The 19,425-nt window shown below is 37.0% G+C and overlaps 1 protein-coding gene across 1 annotated transcript in view; it reads left to right on the forward strand.

Moving 5' to 3' along the window:
• The window catches only part of WDR36 (WD repeat domain 36), a 33,606-nt gene extending 21,471 nt beyond the window's left edge, over positions 1-12,135 (forward strand). The window contains exons 17-23 of the mRNA XM_008921430.3: positions 1,694-1,801; positions 2,766-2,863; positions 4,393-4,535; positions 4,882-4,998; positions 5,229-5,310; positions 7,228-7,415; positions 8,788-12,135. Coding sequence (XP_008919678.3) covers positions 1,694-1,801; positions 2,766-2,863; positions 4,393-4,535; positions 4,882-4,998; positions 5,229-5,310; positions 7,228-7,415; positions 8,788-8,937 — 886 coding nt within the window. The 3' untranslated portion in view covers positions 8,938-12,135. The remainder of the gene's footprint in view (positions 1-1,693; positions 1,802-2,765; positions 2,864-4,392; positions 4,536-4,881; positions 4,999-5,228; positions 5,311-7,227; positions 7,416-8,787) is intronic.
• The last annotated feature ends 7,290 nt before the right edge of the window (positions 12,136-19,425 follow it).

Raw genomic sequence — 19,425 nt, forward strand, 5'->3', positions numbered from 1 at the left:
ATGTCAGTTACTTCGTTTCTTTGATAACATAACACTTTGCAGTAATAATCTATTCATAATGTTTTTGAAAGTACCCTAACAATAGTTCTTGTTTACGTAACAAAATTACATATTTTGTCTCTTCTCTCTGATGGCAAGAAATTCAGATCAAGCTGAAATCTAGGAAGATATATGACAAACCCTGCTTTTGAAAGTACTTAGGTTAAATTATTCTTCCAGAATGTAAAGGCCAGGTTTTCCCTTAACTGTAGGAAGAGGAGTGTATTGTGTCGTGGTTTGAGAGCCCCAAAATCCAATTCTCGAGTCCAAGCCCCCCCCCCCCATATCAACCCAGTGTGAGATGGGTTTTCCAGACACCACACAAGACTCAAAATGGGGGGGAAAGGGAATTATATTACAATGACTATACAAATAAATATTACAATACATCATATACAATCATAACTATCTCTCCTATAATTAATCAGTATTTACAATGGATCAGTCTCTTCTCCCTTCAGTAAAAGTCCAGAAGGGAAAAGGAAAGATCCTTTCTACTCTCAGAGCAGCAGTGTCTCTAGGACAGCAGTCTCTCTCTCTCTCTCCCATGCAGCAGCTGTAGCTGGATCTCTTTGAAACCTGTGTCTACCAACATGCTGAAGGAAATGTTGGGGGAAAAAATGCAGGGGGAAAAAAGGCTTTTATTTTTAACATGGTCTGTCAAACCATCACAGGAGTGCATAGTATTTAAGAAAATACATACCCACAGGATTTTACATTTTAAACTGCTTTGTTACATCTGTATTTTTTCTACGGTTAGTGAGCAAAACAAGGTTTTATACCTAGCTGCTCTCATCAGTTCTCACTTTGCTTTTGATTTTGGTCCGTAAACAAGAGCAAGGTATTCCAGCTCTCCATTTTTCTCTTTGTTTCTCTCAGTAAACTAGTTGTCAAATTCAACTTTTACTTACATTTTGAAGTAAATAAAATTTATACCTCAACAAGTGACAAGCATGCTATGAATATGAACCTGGACTGGAGTGGAAGTCTGGCAGGGCACGCATCGTCCAGGACTTATGGCATCATCCAGAACTCAAATGTCACTCTGTTAGAATAGTCACATACTACTGAATATTTTAACCTTGTTTTTGCATGGTATTTTTTCAATTTTCTGCAATAGTGAAAGGAATGGTCAAGGAGTAGTATATCAGGCTGAAGATGTGGTAATGTCAAAACTGTTGCAGTTAGTCAAATTTTGCATTGTACAGTCCATTCTTTACTTTGGAAGCATGAGGTGCAAGTATTACCCAGCTGTATGTGAAGTGTATTGATAAAGGGAATTATCAGTTAAATGCAGAGCATTAAAAGATGAGGTCAGAGCAACATGGGGCTGTTAGGGAGCTCAAAATTTATGGCCACTAAGAAGGTTAGCATTAGCCATAAGGAGTTAAATGTGGACAGATGGTTCATCACATTTTCCACAGAATGTGGATGTCTAAGGAGGTGCCAATTTTAGAGAATTTTATAGAGATGAGTGGTTTGATGCACAGTGCTGTTCACTTGCTAAGTTTATGTAATATATTTGAATACATCTAATACCCTGATTTGTGTGCATACTTCCAGTGTTCTGTTTGCATTCAGCTGTAATTCAAATATGCATAGATAAACAAGTTCGTCTTGCTGAGAATTTCTCTGTTGTGTTTCTTCTCCCTAGCCTTATAGATTGTTTTTTGGTGGACTCTGCAGCTGTGAGCCTTACTATGTCACCTACAGGAGATTTTCTAGCTTCAGCACATGTGGATGATCTTGGAATTTATTTGTGGTGAGTGTATAATAGTTGTGTTTCTACACAGATTTTCAGATGGGAAAGAATTCTTTTAATCACCTTCATTGCAAATAGAGAATTGCTCTGTGAAGTGTCATCTCCAGTGTTTGTCTCATTGTAATTAAGGGAGATATTCTGTGTTGCTGAGATTCATAAATCTTGACATTTCCGCAGTTAAGGTATTTATTCTGATAATTAAATTATCTTTTTTCTAAATATTTCTTTCTTATTCTTAAAAATTCCTGTTATGCCATTCCTAAAGTTTTTCTTTGTCTCTATTTTTTTTTAACCCCTTTGAAATGTCTTTATTCAAATAGTGTTTCTTTTTGAAGTGCTTTTCTTGTCCTGCTACACAGCATTGTCTGAGACTTGTGAGTAGTATTTGAAAGTTGTGATTATTTCTCTTTATTAGTGATAAATGAGCACAGAGGTAACGTGTTTTAGTTCAATTTCCTCCTGATAGGGTTTTAAAGCAAATGAGTGCTTAGGTCAGTACTGGAGTAACACACCATTTAAGTGTTTTGGGGTTTTTCCCCTTTCATTTGATAGATCTTTCAGGTTACATATGTTGACTGTAGTTTTGCCTGAGGAGTGTTCAACTGTTAGACCTTCCTTGTGAATAATGACAAATATTTTTACCTAGCCCTGGTTTATATTGGCAGAAAAAATAATTTACCAGAGAAATAATTCAGCAGAATGACTTGTGTACATGTTCCTTAATCATTATTAAATGTTCTTGGCAATAATACTTCAGCACAGCCTTTATGTTTCAGATTTTCAGGTGATATCTGTTGATGTGTTTCATTTCTTGTTTATCTGGTAGATTAGAAAAACTGATCTTGACTAGAACCTGGTGAATTGCTATAATGCAATAGTTTTAGACTGCAGTAAAAATCATGTCTAAAGTGCTTGTTCCCATTCACCTGAAGATTGTTTTTAAAATGCCTGTCTTATTTTGCAGGTCAAACCGTTCTCTGTATTCACTTGTGTCATTACGGCCCCTTCCTGCAGATTATGAGCCTTCTTTGGTGACACTCCCTAGCACCTGCCCTGTGCAAGGTAATTTTCAGATGAAAGCCTATTTTATTTTGAGTTTGCTGTTATATTTCAAATAGAAGATGATTTGCTTCCTCAGTGACAAACTCATTGTGTCTTACCATGCCTTCTCTGAGCTGTTCCTAATGCTTCCACTGTTTTTGGCATGCTTACTCATATGCTAATACTATTTACTAAAATCTAGTCATGTTTCTATGTTCAGACGCATGGAATTACATTGTGATGATTTCAACATCTTTGAGAAGATTTTTTTTTTTAGGTGGCAGAAACATTGTGCTATTTACTGGCTTTCTTTAATCCCAGACTTGTGTAAATACCTTATGTTTTGACGTTTGTGGGGCCAGTTTGAAATTAACATTACTGTCTAGCAGTGGGAGGGAGATTGTTCTTTATTCCACTTCCCTCGCAACTTGTTCTTTATTCCACTTCCCTCGCAACTTGTTTCTCTCCTTGTGTGCCACAGTATATTCACTGCTATGTGTTGTCTTGTTGGCAAGAGAATTGGGTTCAGCTGACCCTGCCTGTCTAGATTCCTAGTGAAAGAAAGGCCTAAATGGCATTTTAGCTGCATTTAATCGAAATGATTGTGCTTCTGAGGTCCTCTAGGTGGCGATCTTGTCTGCCCAAGTTTTGCAGTGCTTGCATTTCTCTCTCTGGAGGAGAAACACCTAGCCATGGGCCGCTAAAAGAGCGAGGAACATGCTTGACGATGACTGCTTTATTAAGCACATACTTATTTGAGATACTTAAATTAGGGAGACAGGATTTCATCCAAAAATTCTGAATGTTTTTAACCTGATTCTGGCTGAAAGCTTCAATCTACTTCCTGTTTTCAGCAAATGTCAAGTTCCTGTTTAGATGCTCAGAGCTCTTAATGGTTTTTACAGGTCTTTGTTGTTGTAGGCTTTTCTATTAGATTCATTGTTTTAGCCATGTAGCATTTTGCAAAAAAAAAAAAAGGGAGAGTAGAGATGTTTGGTCAAGACCACAAAGGAAGACCAGAGAAAATCTTAGGACAGAAATTTTGCTGTGGGATGTTGTGCTTTAATGTTGAGATTTTCTTCATTTTTATGTGCCACTTCAGTCATACCTGTGAAGAGATTGTGATGAGGTTATGAATATGGTACATATTTAAATGCAAAGATTTTACAGCTTTGTAAAGTTTGTAGAACTAAAATTTCTGTGGATATATTTAAAAAGGTTAATAAAATTTTAACAGTAATTCATTGTTCTTTTAGAATTCTATAAATTGTTTTGATATAATTTCAGCCAAAGTGGACAAATCTTATCAGTCTTTAAAATTTTGTTTATCCAATTCTGCATTTTAGCTATAAGTTTTTTAAATCTAAACATTATATTTCATAAGGTTAACAAGATTCTGTAGCTTTTCAGCTCTGAGTTATGCTAGCACTTATGTCCATAACTGTTAAGCATTTGTTATTCAAAAATTGCAAGATACATAATAATACTGGGTTTGATTAAAAAAAAAAAATGGAGTCTGTATATTCATAAACGATATCTGTTCCTGAAAGATGAGGATATGTCAGGAGAAGAAGAGCCGTGTGATGAAATGATGGAATATGTCACACCTGAGCAGTTGGAAGAGCAGCTGGTGACCCTTTCCTCCTTACCGGAATCAAGATGGAAGAACCTCCTCAGCCTTGATGTTATCAAGGTACTGAAACTGTGGAAAAAATAGCAAACAGCCAGACATATTTCCCCTTGTTCTATGAGAGGCATTACTGATTCATGAAATTCGATCCCTCTTTTCAGGTATTTTCAAGATTTTGCTGTAGAAAGCCATAAAGTGCTTTTCAGAATTCCTGGGATTTGGGAGAGGAGTTGTTTGTCTTCTAAATAGTATCTTCGCATTTACTAGCAAAACTTTTACCTATGTATTACTTTTCAATTAGTGTTTAGAGTTTTCATAGTATTTTAAAAACAGAACTCTTGAAAAAAAAAAATTCCCATGTATTCTTACTATGATGATGATTATTTTAATTCAAATATCTAATTAACAGAAAAAAAATAAACCAAGAGAGCCACCAAAAGTTCCGAAGGCAGCACCTTTCTTCATACCAACAGTTCCTGGTCTTATACCCCGATACATTCCACCAGAGGAAGAAAAAGATACACAGGTAAAACCAACAAAAATTATAACTTTTTTTTATCTAGTATATTTTCAAAGAAATCTTAAATGCTTTTTAGTGCTGAGTGAAATTCCTACTGACTTTAAAGTGCCAGTTTTAACTCATTCCATTAATGCATATTTGCCAAAGTCTTTTATTCTGTCAGTAGGGAAATAATCTAAGTTGTAAAAATATATTTTCATATTTATGTACACTCTTTTAATACTTTTGTGGTCTAGTCAAAGGTAGTAAACCTTGGAGTACTGGCACAGAAATCTGATTTCTGCGTTCATCTTGAAGAAGCCCTGAGCACTAATGAATGTAAGTTAATAAAATACTTCACTAAAAATGTTGATACTGCTTATGTTTTGACATACATGTGCTTTCTAAAGTCAGAATTGTAACACATGGGAGGCAAAAATATGCATAGTACAGCAGCAAAGAGAATGACCTAATTAATGCATAGATAGCCAATCTAGGTCAAGATCCATTGGTACTCCAGCTTGCCTGCAGCGTGGAATCCTTACAAAGAAATGCTGGCTAAAACCATTCTAGGAAGAGAAGGTAGTGCTCCTGAGATCATTAGCCTTTTTGGAGACTGTGGTGGTCTTGCCCAGAAAAGTGCTGTGTATTATTTGTAGGGGAAGGAAGGGATTGATTTGGTAAGAGATAGTCTGGTGATTTACTGAAACATGAAAAACATAATGTCCCTAGGAAGTTCTCCAAAGGGCTACTTCTCTAGGCATTCAGCAAACTTACACCTTTAATTAATTGTTTTATAATTTAAAGCTTAAGAAGAAATGATATAAAAATAAGATGTTGGATTTCTTTGAAACCTATTTTGAAATTTAATCACTTAAATTGCCTTTGGCATGTACCAGCTTAACTTGTGCTCCTACAGAATCGTTGAAACTTAGTTGTTTTGAAAATGATTGCTAACATAGCTACCTTGGAAATGTAAATGGAGATTCACTGGCAGTTTGTCTACAAAGCAGTTCTGTTGGGAATTCTATTACCCCTTCTTGAACTCTTTTGAGTTGCTAGCTTACTCAACTGCACTTGAAACATTTTGTGTGCAGAACTTTGTCACAAATGAGGCGTGTTTTTATACTGTGTTTTTAGTATTTCTAATTGATAGTATTCTATTAAACTGCTTCAGGTGAATATTTAAGAACCCTACCAAGCATCTAGAGGCTGGCTGTACCAGGGAGCAAGTGCACTCTTTCCCATATTGTATGTGTACCAATTTCATAACATGTTCTGTGCTTAGTTTTTTTAATAGCACAGAAGTTATTTAATGTATCTGTTTAGTACTGTTCATATCATAATTACATTTAAAACTAGCTAATGATTTTCATAGGAATCAAATACAGATTTATACCACCTAAAGAATCTTAGCCAGTGTCTAATACCATTAATTACCAAGATATGAGAGTCTTTGGGAATGATATGGGAATTTGGTCTTCTTAGTAACTTCTTAAATTACATTTTTAAAAGTGTTTCAACCATCAGTTGCATTTGCAACCAAACATGTTTTTGCTTCCTCATTTTTAAAGCAAGTGGGTGGGATTCTCATAGGTAATCAGGTAGGATTGTAGAAATCCTGAGGAGGAACACTTATGAAGAGGAGGAAAGAGTTTTAAATTGCATGTATTTCTACCATGAGAAATATTTTTCCACCACCCCCCAGGTCCCAGAAAAAGCAGGAGGAATTCACTTGACAAAAGCTATAATTACATTAGATGCACCAGATGATCCCCAGTTTTGCTTAATGTCAATAACAGTAAAGATGCCTAGTAAAAAATAGTACCTTATCTCTTTCAGAGCATATTCACTGTTTTAGTAGCTTGAAATCTCAAGTGTATACATTCTTTTTGCCAAGAGATATAAAATGACAGTGCTATGTGGTTAATAAGAAATTTTGTTCAGCTTAAAGGACAGAAAACGGGTTGGGGGGGAAATGAAACAAATATAAAGGTGTTACTTGTATTTTTCAAGATGAACTGACAAATAAAGTACATGTGTCTTATTAGAAATGTACTTCTCTAGTATGTGATGGGACAGTAAATTAAAGGCAGGAAGGCATTTTGGTGTAAACAAAGTAGTAAGGAAAGAGTAGGAACTTGAAATTCATAGTCACTGCTTAAGAATTTTGGAATAAACCTGTCTTACGAAGGGTTTGTAAGGTACTTGTCTGCAGATGTTCCTGATAACATCTCATTCAATGTTTTAACACAGATGAAGTTCCACTTGACCTACTGAAAAGGTTGGGACCATCTAATACTGAGATAGAACTACGAGGTTTGGCCCCTGAAGGTGGTGGCTCAATGGAGGTGATGCTGAGCTTTTTGAGAATGATTGGGATGATGCTGAACAAGAAGTACAACTTTGAACTTGCTCAGGCATACCTTGCATTATTTTTAAAGGTAATAATTTTCTTAAAAAATTAGTCCTGTTTAAAATTATGGTTGTGCAGTAAAAGGATATAACTTGTCTGCTTGAAAGAGTATCTTAAATGATTTTGTTTGGGAATGGTTTTAAAATGTCTAACTGAATGTATTGGATGATTTGACAACTCATCTGATCACAGTCAAGAAAAATTTGCAAAAAAACCCAGGTATTCTGAATAGGACCCTGGCAGCCAGGTTTTATTCTAGTATTTTTTATTTAGAATTGGTTTTATTTTTTTGTAACAAAAATGGTTGTTAATTGTTAAGCTGATACATGCTATGTCTTAAGTAGGCAAAGAATTTAATGCACAGTGGTTGGGAAAGTAAATTAGAGATTTTGTTGGACTTACCACTATACATTGCAAGCCTGACTTACTTTCCATGTCAGTGGGCTTCCTTTCCTCTGTTACCTGTTAAGCATCACAGAGCTAGTGAAATAACTCCCAGGTCTTGTATAAGTCAGAAAGTTATTTGGATGAAGCACAGTATAAGTTAATCTTAGAGAGAAAGTCATTCTGCAGAAGATTGAAACCGTTCTGATATACAAGTGCTTAAGATACTCTGATTTATGAAACCATGTGAAAGCAATTAATTACAGTTTACTGGTGAAACATTGTTATAAACATTCAGGCACCTTGTAATACTGGGACATTTATGGCTTCTCTGGGCAACCTGTTCCAGTGCCTCTCCACTCTCACAGTAAAGAATTTCTTCCTAATATCCAAACTGAACCTACTCTCTTTCAGGCTAAAGCTGAATAGCAATACTCCCAGATTTAAATTGTAGCCTGGAAAACAACTATTCCATTCATTAAATGGTAATAACTGCTACAAGATCGAAAGGTTTTTTTTCCTTCTGCTTTAACAAGGTTACAGTTTATTACATGAAAAGATATCATCCGTCTGTATTGGTATAGAGTGTGCTGGCATCATTCTTTCTGCTGTATGCAACACGGATAACTAAAATAATAATCCTGATTGACCTCAGGGCATCTGTCTAGCTTTTCTAGCCTAAAGAGGAATTTATGATGCAAATCAGAAGGAGGAGAAAGTTATGCTCTAGAAGAGTGTGTGATTAGGATAGATTCAGCAGCTTAGGTAGAAGAAGATCTAGTAAAGCAGTAGCATATTGAAGACATTTTGCTGCCTTGTCTCATTTAGTACATATGTGGGAGTAAAATGGTTTGGGTAAAACTAGCAAAAAGGAGGCAACATGGAATAGAGGGAATTAATTCAAGGTAAAAGAATTCCTTACTTGGAAGGCAAAGTATTTCCCGAAGGCAAAGTATTGAAATTGAATTTTTTTACTATCTGTATTTGTTTCACTAACTCCTTGTTTTCATTTTCAGTTACATCTGAAGATTCTCTCGTCAGAACCAAACCTATTGGAAGAATTATCCAAATTGTCAGTGCAACTCGAGGACACTTGGATTCGTTTGCAGACTCTCTTCAATCAGAGTCTGTGTGTTTTAACATATATGAAAAGTGCTCTGCTGTAAAATACTAATGGTTTTGTCTGCATAAAATCTCCCTCGGAATAATAATACAATTCATTACCAAAAATACCAGATTCCAAAAGTCATACTGGGTCTTAGAAACATAGAATCATTAAGGTTGGAAAAGAGCTCCAAGATCGAGTCCAACCTTTGACTGAATACCTCCCATGTCCACTAAGCTATATCACTAAGTGCCACATTTACTCTTTTTTTGGGTACTTCCAGGGATGGTGGCTTTATCTCTTCCCTGGGGAGGCTGTTCCAGTGCTTCTTCTGATGCTGTATTTTATACATCTGGGTATGGCAGAGTATTTTAGAACATGCAAAACTACATATTTTTGTTGAGTTGGAGCAAAAATTAGTATGTGCAGCTATTCATGTTCTATTGGTTCTTGCTGTCAGTGAACAGACAGTTGAATTCAAGGCCAGGTTGGACAGAACTCTGAGCAACCTGGTCTAGTGGATGGTGTCTCTACTCATGGGAGGGGGTTTGGAACTAGATGATATTTAAGGTCCCTTCCAGCTCAGGCCATTCAATGATTCTATGATTCTGTGGCTATAGATAATGTAGCTAGTTACCTTAGGCTTTCATGGCCAAAACTGTAGATCAGAATGAAAAAATTACTTGGGAGAAAAAAAAAAAGAGGTGGGAATGTAATTTCTGTGCAGGAGACCAAAATCTATGTTGTGTTTAATAAAGTTATTGTTTTTGCAAAAATAAAACAAAATGTCTGAATTATTAACATTTTATTAACATTAGTTTAAAGCAATTTAATCTAAAAATTGTGCTCCTCTGCTATTAGAGTGCTTTTCCTATGAAGTTTGTAAAAATCAGTCTTTTTCTGACTTTGGCAAGCTGTGTTCTGTAGCTGCAGACATGTGTTTCTGAATGCAGATATTTCCAACTGTACTACAAATACTTGAAGTTTAAAAAAAAGAAACACCAAACTAAACAAACAAACAAAAACTTTCACTCATTTTTTATAATCAGGTTTTTTGGATGCTCAATTTCTTCTGAAAATTATGTTTCCTTTCTTAAGGAGAAGAGATTACCAGAATAAAAGCTCTGAGTTTTGGGGAATTTTAATTGAATCAGATGTGGTTTTTACAAATTAATATTTAGGTTTCAAACAATAAGATTTGGGCGTTGTTTGGGAACTCATGAGTGAAATTATCAACTTTGCATTTTGAGAGTACTTCCTCACAGCAGAAGAATCTCCTGAATGAGGCCTTGGTATATTTCACATGCTTCAGCTACATACATAGTCTAACAGAATAACTGACACAAATATATGCAATTTCAATGGGTAAACTTCAAAGATGGATTCATTGCGTTTGGCACAAGACTGAGACAAGGGTATGGTTTTGTCATGCTGTATGTGTAATTTTTCTTTTTTTCAGTGCCATCACATTATAGAACTCATTTATCTATACTGGAACAAATTATCTGCAAACACAGAGTAATCAGAGAATCATAGAACAGTTTGGGTTGGAAGGGACCTTAAAGATCATCTGCCATGGGCAGGGACACCTTCATCTAGACCAGGTTGCTCAGGGCCACATCCAGACTGGCCTTGGACACTTCGGGGAGTGGGTTGTCCACAAGTTCCCTGGGTAACCTGTTCCACTGTCTCACCACCCTCGCTGGGAAGAATTTCTTGCTAATACCCAATCTGACCCTACTGTTGTTAAGTCTAAAGCCATCCCCCGGTTCTTATCACTACTACTACTGTTGTAGCCCCTTTTAGCTACTGGAAGCCTGCTTTTAAGGTCACCGTGGAGCTTCCTCTTCTTCAGGTGGAACAATCCCAATTCTTTCAACCTTTCCTCATAGGAGAGGCATTTCATCCCTTTAATCATCTTCATGGCCCTCCACTGGACTCTTCAAGAAGTTATGTTTCCCTCTCTGCAGTCAGTGGGAGCTTCAGCAGACTGCCACAACTTCTCAAATATCATGGGTAGTGGCTTAGCCATTTCACTCATCAGCTTCTCTGTGTTGTCCTGGGTGTTCTTTATCCATAACTTTGCCTCACGTAAAGGCTTGAAGGGAATGGCAAAATACTATAGAAGTTTCCAGTCTGGCATTATAGCCAGTTAGGACTGAGAATGTGGAGTAAGTGGGAATAATGTACACCTGAGGTTTTTTTATGAAGTTTACTATGGAGATTTAAGAAAATCCTTTATACCATACAATTATTAGTTGCTGGTGGTCCTCAAGAAGCCATTGCTTCCAGTTTCTCGGATGCATCTGAAGCAGTCCAAAGTCCCTCAAATTTCACTGTAATATGTAATAAACCTCTGAACTTACAGGCATTATTGTAACTAATCTAGATCTTAAAGAGTCATTTTTTGAGCCAAGACAGAATATTAAAAGTAAGTCATTGGTTGCAGACCTGCCCCAGTGGAAGAAGGAACAGTGGATAAAGAACGTTCCTCTTGGATCAGAGTAAGGGTCTGTCAAGCCTTGTACCCTGTCTCCAGCTGCAGCAAGGAATAGATGCAAAGGGTTTAGCAACCTGGTCATATATAAAGTCTTTCTCAAGCACATACCACCACTTTTCATCAAATAGCTATTTAGGTACTTAGTGACCCAGCCGTAGCCCAACAGTTGTACTTAATGTTCTGTGATGGACCTGTTTGTTCTCTCTGAGTTCATCTAATCTCTTTTAGAACCCATTTATCCTTCACTACATCCTGTAGTAATGGGACCTACAATTTAATTAACAGAAGTAATGTGTTTCTGTTTATATACTCCAGACCTGCTGTCTTTTAATGTTACATACCCCTCCTACTTCTTGAAAGTTAGAAATATCAGTTGTGCTCTAGTCTTCATGATTTACAACCTCTCCACCACAGAGCAATGATGAAAGAGTTTCTATTCATGAAGGAGATACTTTGTGTTACTCAGTGCATGTGTGTTTTTTCAGTGGCATACACGAACACTTTATGGGCACAGTTGTTTAAATCTGTTTGTACAAGATTTGTCCACAAAATTTGTATGAATTGTAGAAGAGGGAGGCTTTTTTAGTTTCTTTTTTCATGGTGTACTTGATGTAATCATAAGAAAAAAGACATACTCTGCCAGACAGGCCATTCTTCTGAAAGCAGAAAAATGAAGGTAATTTTTGTGAACAATGTATGCATAGCAGAGTTGACATAGTATTTGCAGTCTGGATGATCTCATTAAATGTGTTTAATTCAGTTTCTTATATCATACCTAGATGTGTTTTAAGTCTACTTGGAACACTTCAGTTGTTTCCTTCAGAAAACAGTGCTTAGAAGTGAGTGTTGTCCCACCTCCTTTATTCTTTTGTCTTTTTCTCAACATTCCTAGTGATCACTGCTATTTCAGAGATGTTTGGCTATTCTTAGAGCTGTAGAGCTGTAGAGTCTTACATCAGTCGCTCTGATTGCTTCTTTTTCTTGGCCTTTTATTTTGTCCTTTTTACCACACATCAAAATGATGAAGAACTTTTTGCCATTAATAAATAACTTTTTCAGAAATAAAAAATAAATTCCACCTACTAGTGGATGAAGGTGGGTATTTCACCTGCTACTTCCTGTATTATTCCTTCCCTTGAGACATCAAGGACAATAGCTTATGATGTTAGTCAAAAGTTGTTGATTACAAGTGATAAGACACATGACAATTCAATTTGATAGGTGGGGCTTTGCATTACACATAATAACTCATTTAATCTGGTGCTCTTGTAGTAGCATATGCAATAGGACGTGGGAAAATCATTAGGTGGATTAAGGGATATAGTCATTAACTCTAAGTTTTCTTCTGAACAGGATAACTACCGAAGATTTTATAATTCTTACACAATACCAAGCCCATCTTAAGCAAGCTCTGACTAGCAGCTTGCTGTTAGGATTCTGCTATATCTCTGTGTGTCACAGCACACCTTCCAGCTTTGTCTCAAGTCTGTTACTTGCCTGTGCCTGCCTGTGTCCCTGTGCTTCATTTTCACCGTGGTCTTGGCTCTTGTGGCTTCTGAGCGTAGCTGCTGCTCTTGGTAGCTCCTGTACCCAGGAGTCCTGTCAAGTTAGACCTCAGAATAATACATGAGTTTAGCAATTCATCCCTCCTGTTAGCACCCTAAATTTTTCTTAACGGTTAGTCAGATTCACGTCTCAGAAGGATTTTTGTAAATATAGCTCACTGAAAAAAAGTGGTTATGACACTCTTTTCTGACACTCTTTTCTGATATTCCTGCTGCTTTGGAAATGTTCCACCTCTTTGGCATGGCTGGAACTGAAAAGTCACCAGATTGTTGTAATGCAACCTGTCCCTTCCTGTCCTGTGGGGCAAAGGTTCTCTTTGAAGATTTCAGTTTCAACAAAATCAAGATACATGTAAGCTATTTCGACAGTGCTTACATCATTGAGATGGTTTATTCATGGTGCTAGAGAAAACAGCACCATCTGTACAGAAATCCCTTCAGCTCCCTTTGTGTGGGTGGAGGAGGATGACAACCCACTGGTGCATATGGAAAAAGCAGAAATACTTCATACCTTTTTTTTTTGCTTGAGGCTTCACAGGCAAAGACTGCTTCCGTTTTCTGTGAACACCACAGAAGGAAAGGAGTTGCCAGTAACAGGGAAGAAATGCGTTAAAAAGACTTAAGAGCACAATCACCTTATAACCGTGGGACTCCACACATGGACTTTTGCATAAATACTGTTTTTGCCCATCAGCTGTAACACAGTTGTAACACAGGAGGTCCCTGACAACTGGATTGAGGCTGTAGTGTACACTTTTAAAAAAGGTGAACTGGAACATCCGGGAAACTCTACATTCATAAAACTTGTCTCAGTGTCCAAAACAATCAGGGAGCATGTACTGCATGTGCTTTTGGAATCCATCTCCAGTACACAAATGGCAAGATGATGAACAACAACCTGCAGAGAGTCATGAGGGCAAATCATGCTTGACCAAGTTAAGTTGCCTTCTGGGATGAAATGGCTGGTTATGTGGACAGAGGAAGAGCCATGAATTTAATGATAAAATTCAGTACAAGTACAGCAGTCTGTAATTACTTTATCATAGTCAATAATACGAGAATTGCTACTCTTAAAGTCAACAGGTATGCTTTCAGTTAAGATTTTGAAAATTATGATGCTTGTTCATTGCATTCTATGTGCCATGAACCTTTTATATTGTGAGCTGACTTGTCATATTGGGTCTACAGCACAGAGGAGTGAATTACTTTTGCAGTTCCCCAGTATAACTGGCATTATAGAAATTAATTTGGTCATGTTCTAATTATGCCTAATGCATAATTATTTTGTTTAATATCCCATAGCAAAGAAACTTAATAAATCAGATGCAGAATGTTGCGTAATACTAATGGCATTGCAGAGATTTGCAATGACACGTAGAAGAATTAGACTGCCAAGTGAGTTGAAAGTATTTCAAGTGAATGTCTGATAAGAAAAAATTATTCTAAAATTGGTTTGAGCCACAACACATTAGACCATATTGTAAGGTCTTGCCATTTGCCAACAGAGGTTTCATTCTTGTGGATCACCACTGTATTATGTCCCCTGCTGCAGCTATAGATCTTTCCTCTTTTTGCAATAGGTCCTTCAACCTGATTGTTTTTTAACCATTTGGTAACACAATGTGTGCCTGAGCAAAGACTCTTCCTTGGGTACAAGGCACTTAGTCTGGGAATGGTGAGACATCCAAGAAACACTGTTAAGAGAGACTGTAAAACCACATAGCCAGCTGAGAAAGAGACACAAAGTGCAATTGTCTTAGAGTGAAGATGGTGCCTAGAAATGTATTTCTGGTGCAAGACTGCTGCTTAGGCTATGAGACAGCAGGAATCTCAAAACTGCACAAGAAACAGACTGGGATGTATCTTCTCAGGAGCTGGGGACTTACCGTGATTAAATCTTGTTTCTTAGCAAGGAAAATGTATGAGGTGACTTAAAGAACCTGTACAATCAAAAGAAAGCAAATTGTCAGTCCTCAGGAAGAGAATGGGAAAAAAAATCAATGAAATATTAGAAGTAAAATAGTGGAGTAAACTTTAGTCCTAAGAGATAATGACACTGAAACCAGTGTGTGCTAATGAAGGCTTACCATGTTAGGTTCTCTGCTTCATGTATATAAGAACGTTTTTTAACTGAGCCCAGTACCTGGTGTTTAAAGAATAAATCTTGATTATAGCATACATTTGTAAACAGACTATTTTGGAATAACTGAGAAGGTGCTGTTCTTCTGTTATGTGCCATTTTCCTTCATGCTGAAAAGAAAGGCTTTGAAAATCTGGTAAATCTTCTTCAAGCAGAACCACAGCACAGCTTAGATACTCATTCCTTATTTATTATCTTGATATGTTGGGGGAGGAAATTCTGGAGCTACAGATCATTGCAGATGTTATCACTAGTCTTAAGGTAACTCACCTTTATCACTCCAAGTCCACTTAAGTCTCTGGACTAAGAAAGGCAGATGGAAGTCTGGGATTAGCAGAAGTTGGCCCTGTGGGTTGATATTCAATTTAAACATGGACCATGAGCTCCTTGATATGCCTGGTCAGCCTAAGCAGGGACATAATGTGGTGACTGTGGCATGAAATGAAAATGGTTCTGATAATAAAATGAATCTAATCCCATTTGAATTAATCTGTAAAGAGCTGTGGGCTCATGCCTAGGAGTGGAGTGTCAATGTTCAGCTGAACACTGATGCTGGAGAAGGAGCCAAAACCAAAACGTGATGGTAGAAAATTCTTACCATCTCGAAGTATTCCATCAGTAAGAGAATGGTCACAACAGCCTCTCTGAAGTTCAGCTTTAACACACTAGTCCAGATTTTTTGTTATTCTGATTTAAATACTTTTAAAATACTGGTTACAGTCCTAGCAGAGCTGCTATGGTCTAGGTAACTATTAAGCTGTGCTAGCTGTCTGCTTTTAATAACTGTCAGCCCTAAGTGAACTGTCAATTAAAATGACAGATTCTTGTTGATTAGAGATATCTACAGTGAATCCCTAGTCACTGACAAGAAACAGGCTCCTACGCTACAAGACAGTCTACTGAATAACAGGAAAAGTATTTTTTGTAATAAGCCATAAATTAATTTTCTACTGTCTTTCGATAATGAAATATTATGTTATTTTGAAAAGAGATTGGAGTAAAAGCTTTAAATGAGACTTTTGCAAAACTTATGTGAGGTTCGTAGTTAATCACGATTGAGAACTGCGTTCAGAAAAGTTGTGTAACTGTTTTTTGTGCATTGAAGAACCTTAAACGAAATAATTCACTGCCTTTAAATAGAAAAGGACAACTGACAGCTTCAAATGATGCTCCAGCCTCTGTTGTTCTGTTGAAATTAGTCTACACGACCATAGACTTCACTTCCCCCAAATATTAACCTAACTAGGCATTGGAAACACATATAGATAGCAACAGACAAATGAAAGAGATTTTAAGTCTAATAAAATATAAATTTTTGTACATAAGAGTATTGTGTAATTTTCCTCCTTTTCCAGTCAGCTTTTACTTTTTTTCCCAAAAGACATTTAGCTATAACTATTATCCTTCCCAAAACAGAAAAGAAAGGTTTACTAGCATTAATTAATGATCTTTCCAGTTATTTCTGTCAATCTTCTCTCAGTTTCCATGAAATTGTTCTTGTAGTATTCACTCCACTGTTTCCATGTATCATCTACAGAAATGTTAAGAGCTGAGTAAAATGTTGTGGACACATCTGGTCAATTCAACATTTTCTTATCTATGTTCTACATTTCTAAACAAGATTCTCTCTTTACATTGCTTAGTTATGCTTTTCTCCTTTAACCAAAAGGGCGGGTGTCTTATTAAAATGACAATCTGTTCCTCAGATTGTACTAAGACAAAGGAAGAATTTTATTTGTTCCATTAATCTTTTAAATTTTCAGTCTAGGATTCAAACTGTAACAATTATCCTTTGTTACAAACTGCTGCTCTTCCTATTAGAGACTAACTTGAAAAGCAGGTGCTTCTTTTTCCATTGTCATTTCATTAGCAACCATGATCTGAAGAGCTAATTCTCTGTCTAAACAGCACCCACTCATTTATAATGTTGGTAATAATTTCCAATTCCGCAATGGGAGGTCCTTTCATCCAAAGTCTTAAGGTGCTTGACTTGGACAAATTTAACTTGACAGCAAACCATGAATAGGTAAGTGTTATCAGAACCACATGACTTGTAGGAAAATGGACCATGTAGTATAGTACCATGTAGAATACCTGTATGTTGTCATTTGGAGTGCTAGCTAGAGGTTCAGTTAGCAGTTGTGGCTTTCAGGCCTACATACTTTGGTGCTAGATTGTCACCTGTTGCTTTTTTTCACCATGTAGTCTTGATATATCTATTGTTGCTGAATGTCCTCTAGAAAGTCATCAGAAGGATCAGAATTAGTACAGAGGAATTCCAACTTTCGGCTCCTTGTTCTACCACTCAGTATTAGTCCTGTCTGGAGAAAACTGGGAGTGGAAGAAAAGTGATGAGAATCACGATTTTACGCACTCATAATATACTGCACAAGAGCAAACCCCATCTTCTAATTTCCATGCTGTGACCTATGCTTTTGAGATCTAACCAACTGTATTTTTGTGAAGATTGCTTCTCATTTTACCCAGGAATTCCTAATGACTCAATCTCCCTTCTCCATCTCCAGCAAAAGCCTCCAGTGCTCACCTATATGAACTCCAAACAGCACTTGTAGATTTATAGGGAAAATATATTGATATATCACCATTATGCAGAATAAGTTACCCACCCAGTCAAATGCTTACAGCATTACTCTACTTTAACTCAAACCAATTTCTTCCTAGCAAGAATAAAAGAATACTAAATGGTTAAGTCTGGCTCCTAGTAAAACCAGATCATGTAATAGTTTTCATGTTCATAAGTGGAGAGATAGAAATCTCTGGTTCTTTTCTGCCCAGAAATGCAATGCATAAGGAATTGCTCTGTAAATTCAAAACACTTCACTCATGTGAGTTACTGTGTTGTCATGTGAGTACTGATAAATCTAGCTATAATGTTATTAAAAACTCTCTCTGTCTTTCTCCTTTTTCCTACCTGGATAGCCAAAGTGATGGTAGAGAATGTGTTGATCCCACTCAGCCATTTCACTCTTTTTCCATATGATGAAAAGGAAGTTTACATTTAAAGGATGTGGACAGCTGAACATGAAGTGTAGGCATGCATTTACAGAATCATAGAATCATCAATATTGGAAGAGACTTTCAAGATCATCTAGTCCATCCCTCAAACCAATATAATCATAATCACCCCTAAACCATATCCCCGGGTGCCACATCCAGATGCCTCTTGAACACTTCCAGACATGGTAACTCCTCTACCTCCCTGGGCAGCCTATTCCAATGCCTGACTATCAGTGAAATGTTTTTTCTAACATACAGTCTGATGTTAGAACCTCCCCTGCCATAATCTGAGGCCATTTCTTCTCATCCTTTCCTCCAAGAAATTCTGCTGTGTGGGGACTGCTGAAGACTGACGGGTTTGACTCACAGTAAGAAATTTGCACTGCTAATTCATTAGTTTCTAATTGATTATGTATTTATATTGTAGTCCACAATTTAGAGCTCCATATGGTGACTCACTATGGCCTAAAAGTTGCGAAGAAGCCTGACACGGGGTTCTGATGCCATTCAGTATATGTGTGATTGATGTTATATGCAACTAAACCCAGAAACTCCACTGCAATGTTAGGCCACCTTAAAAATGCCTCACACACAGATCCACAGATAATGAATGTCCTGAAAACCAAGTACACCAAAAAGTCAGACATGTGGCAAGAGCCTGTCTTCTCATCTTTTTGTTGCTCTTTTGTGTACATATACAAAAAATTGTATGGACTTCAGGGATATGATTTATGGGCTCAGAAGCAAATAATCAGGGTACCACACCACAGGATGGGAAATAACTCTCTACAGTTCTCTACAAATACCTCAAAGGAGGTTGTGATGAGGTGAGAGTCAGTCTCTTCTGCCAAAGGTTTCAGAAGTCCCCACATAGCAGGAGATTTTCTTGGAGGAGGTTTTCTGTGTTGTGATGAACCTAAAAGTTATTTAGGGAAAGAAAGTATAGGAAAAAAGCACTTGAGTAAGATCATGGTTTTATCTGACCTGCCTTCTAAGTTTCGTTTTATGCTGACTCAACAAATGTGAAACTTCTATGTAACAACAAATACGGCTCTGTTAGATCTGACTGAAGTGGCCAAAAAAATGACAAGGTGAAGTGAAATACAGCAAGAATATCTGCTACTTCTGAAATGCATTCTCAGACTTTACCAATTTGAAATTAATGGACTATCAGAGGCGGTTTCTAACTGTTCTAGGATATTAAGCAGTGGATTTGTCTTCCATGAATCTTCTTTTGGATCCATCCACATTTTTAGCACTGCAGTACCCCATGGCAAGGAGCTGCAGAGTTTACTGCTCACAGCTACCTCCTCTTGCTTGCTTGAG

The sequence above is a fragment of the Manacus vitellinus genome, unplaced genomic scaffold (genome assembly GCF_001715985.3).
Source record: "Manacus vitellinus isolate BGI_N305 unplaced genomic scaffold, ASM171598v3 scaffold_23_pilon, whole genome shotgun sequence".
NCBI lineage: Eukaryota > Metazoa > Chordata > Aves > Passeriformes > Pipridae > Manacus > Manacus vitellinus.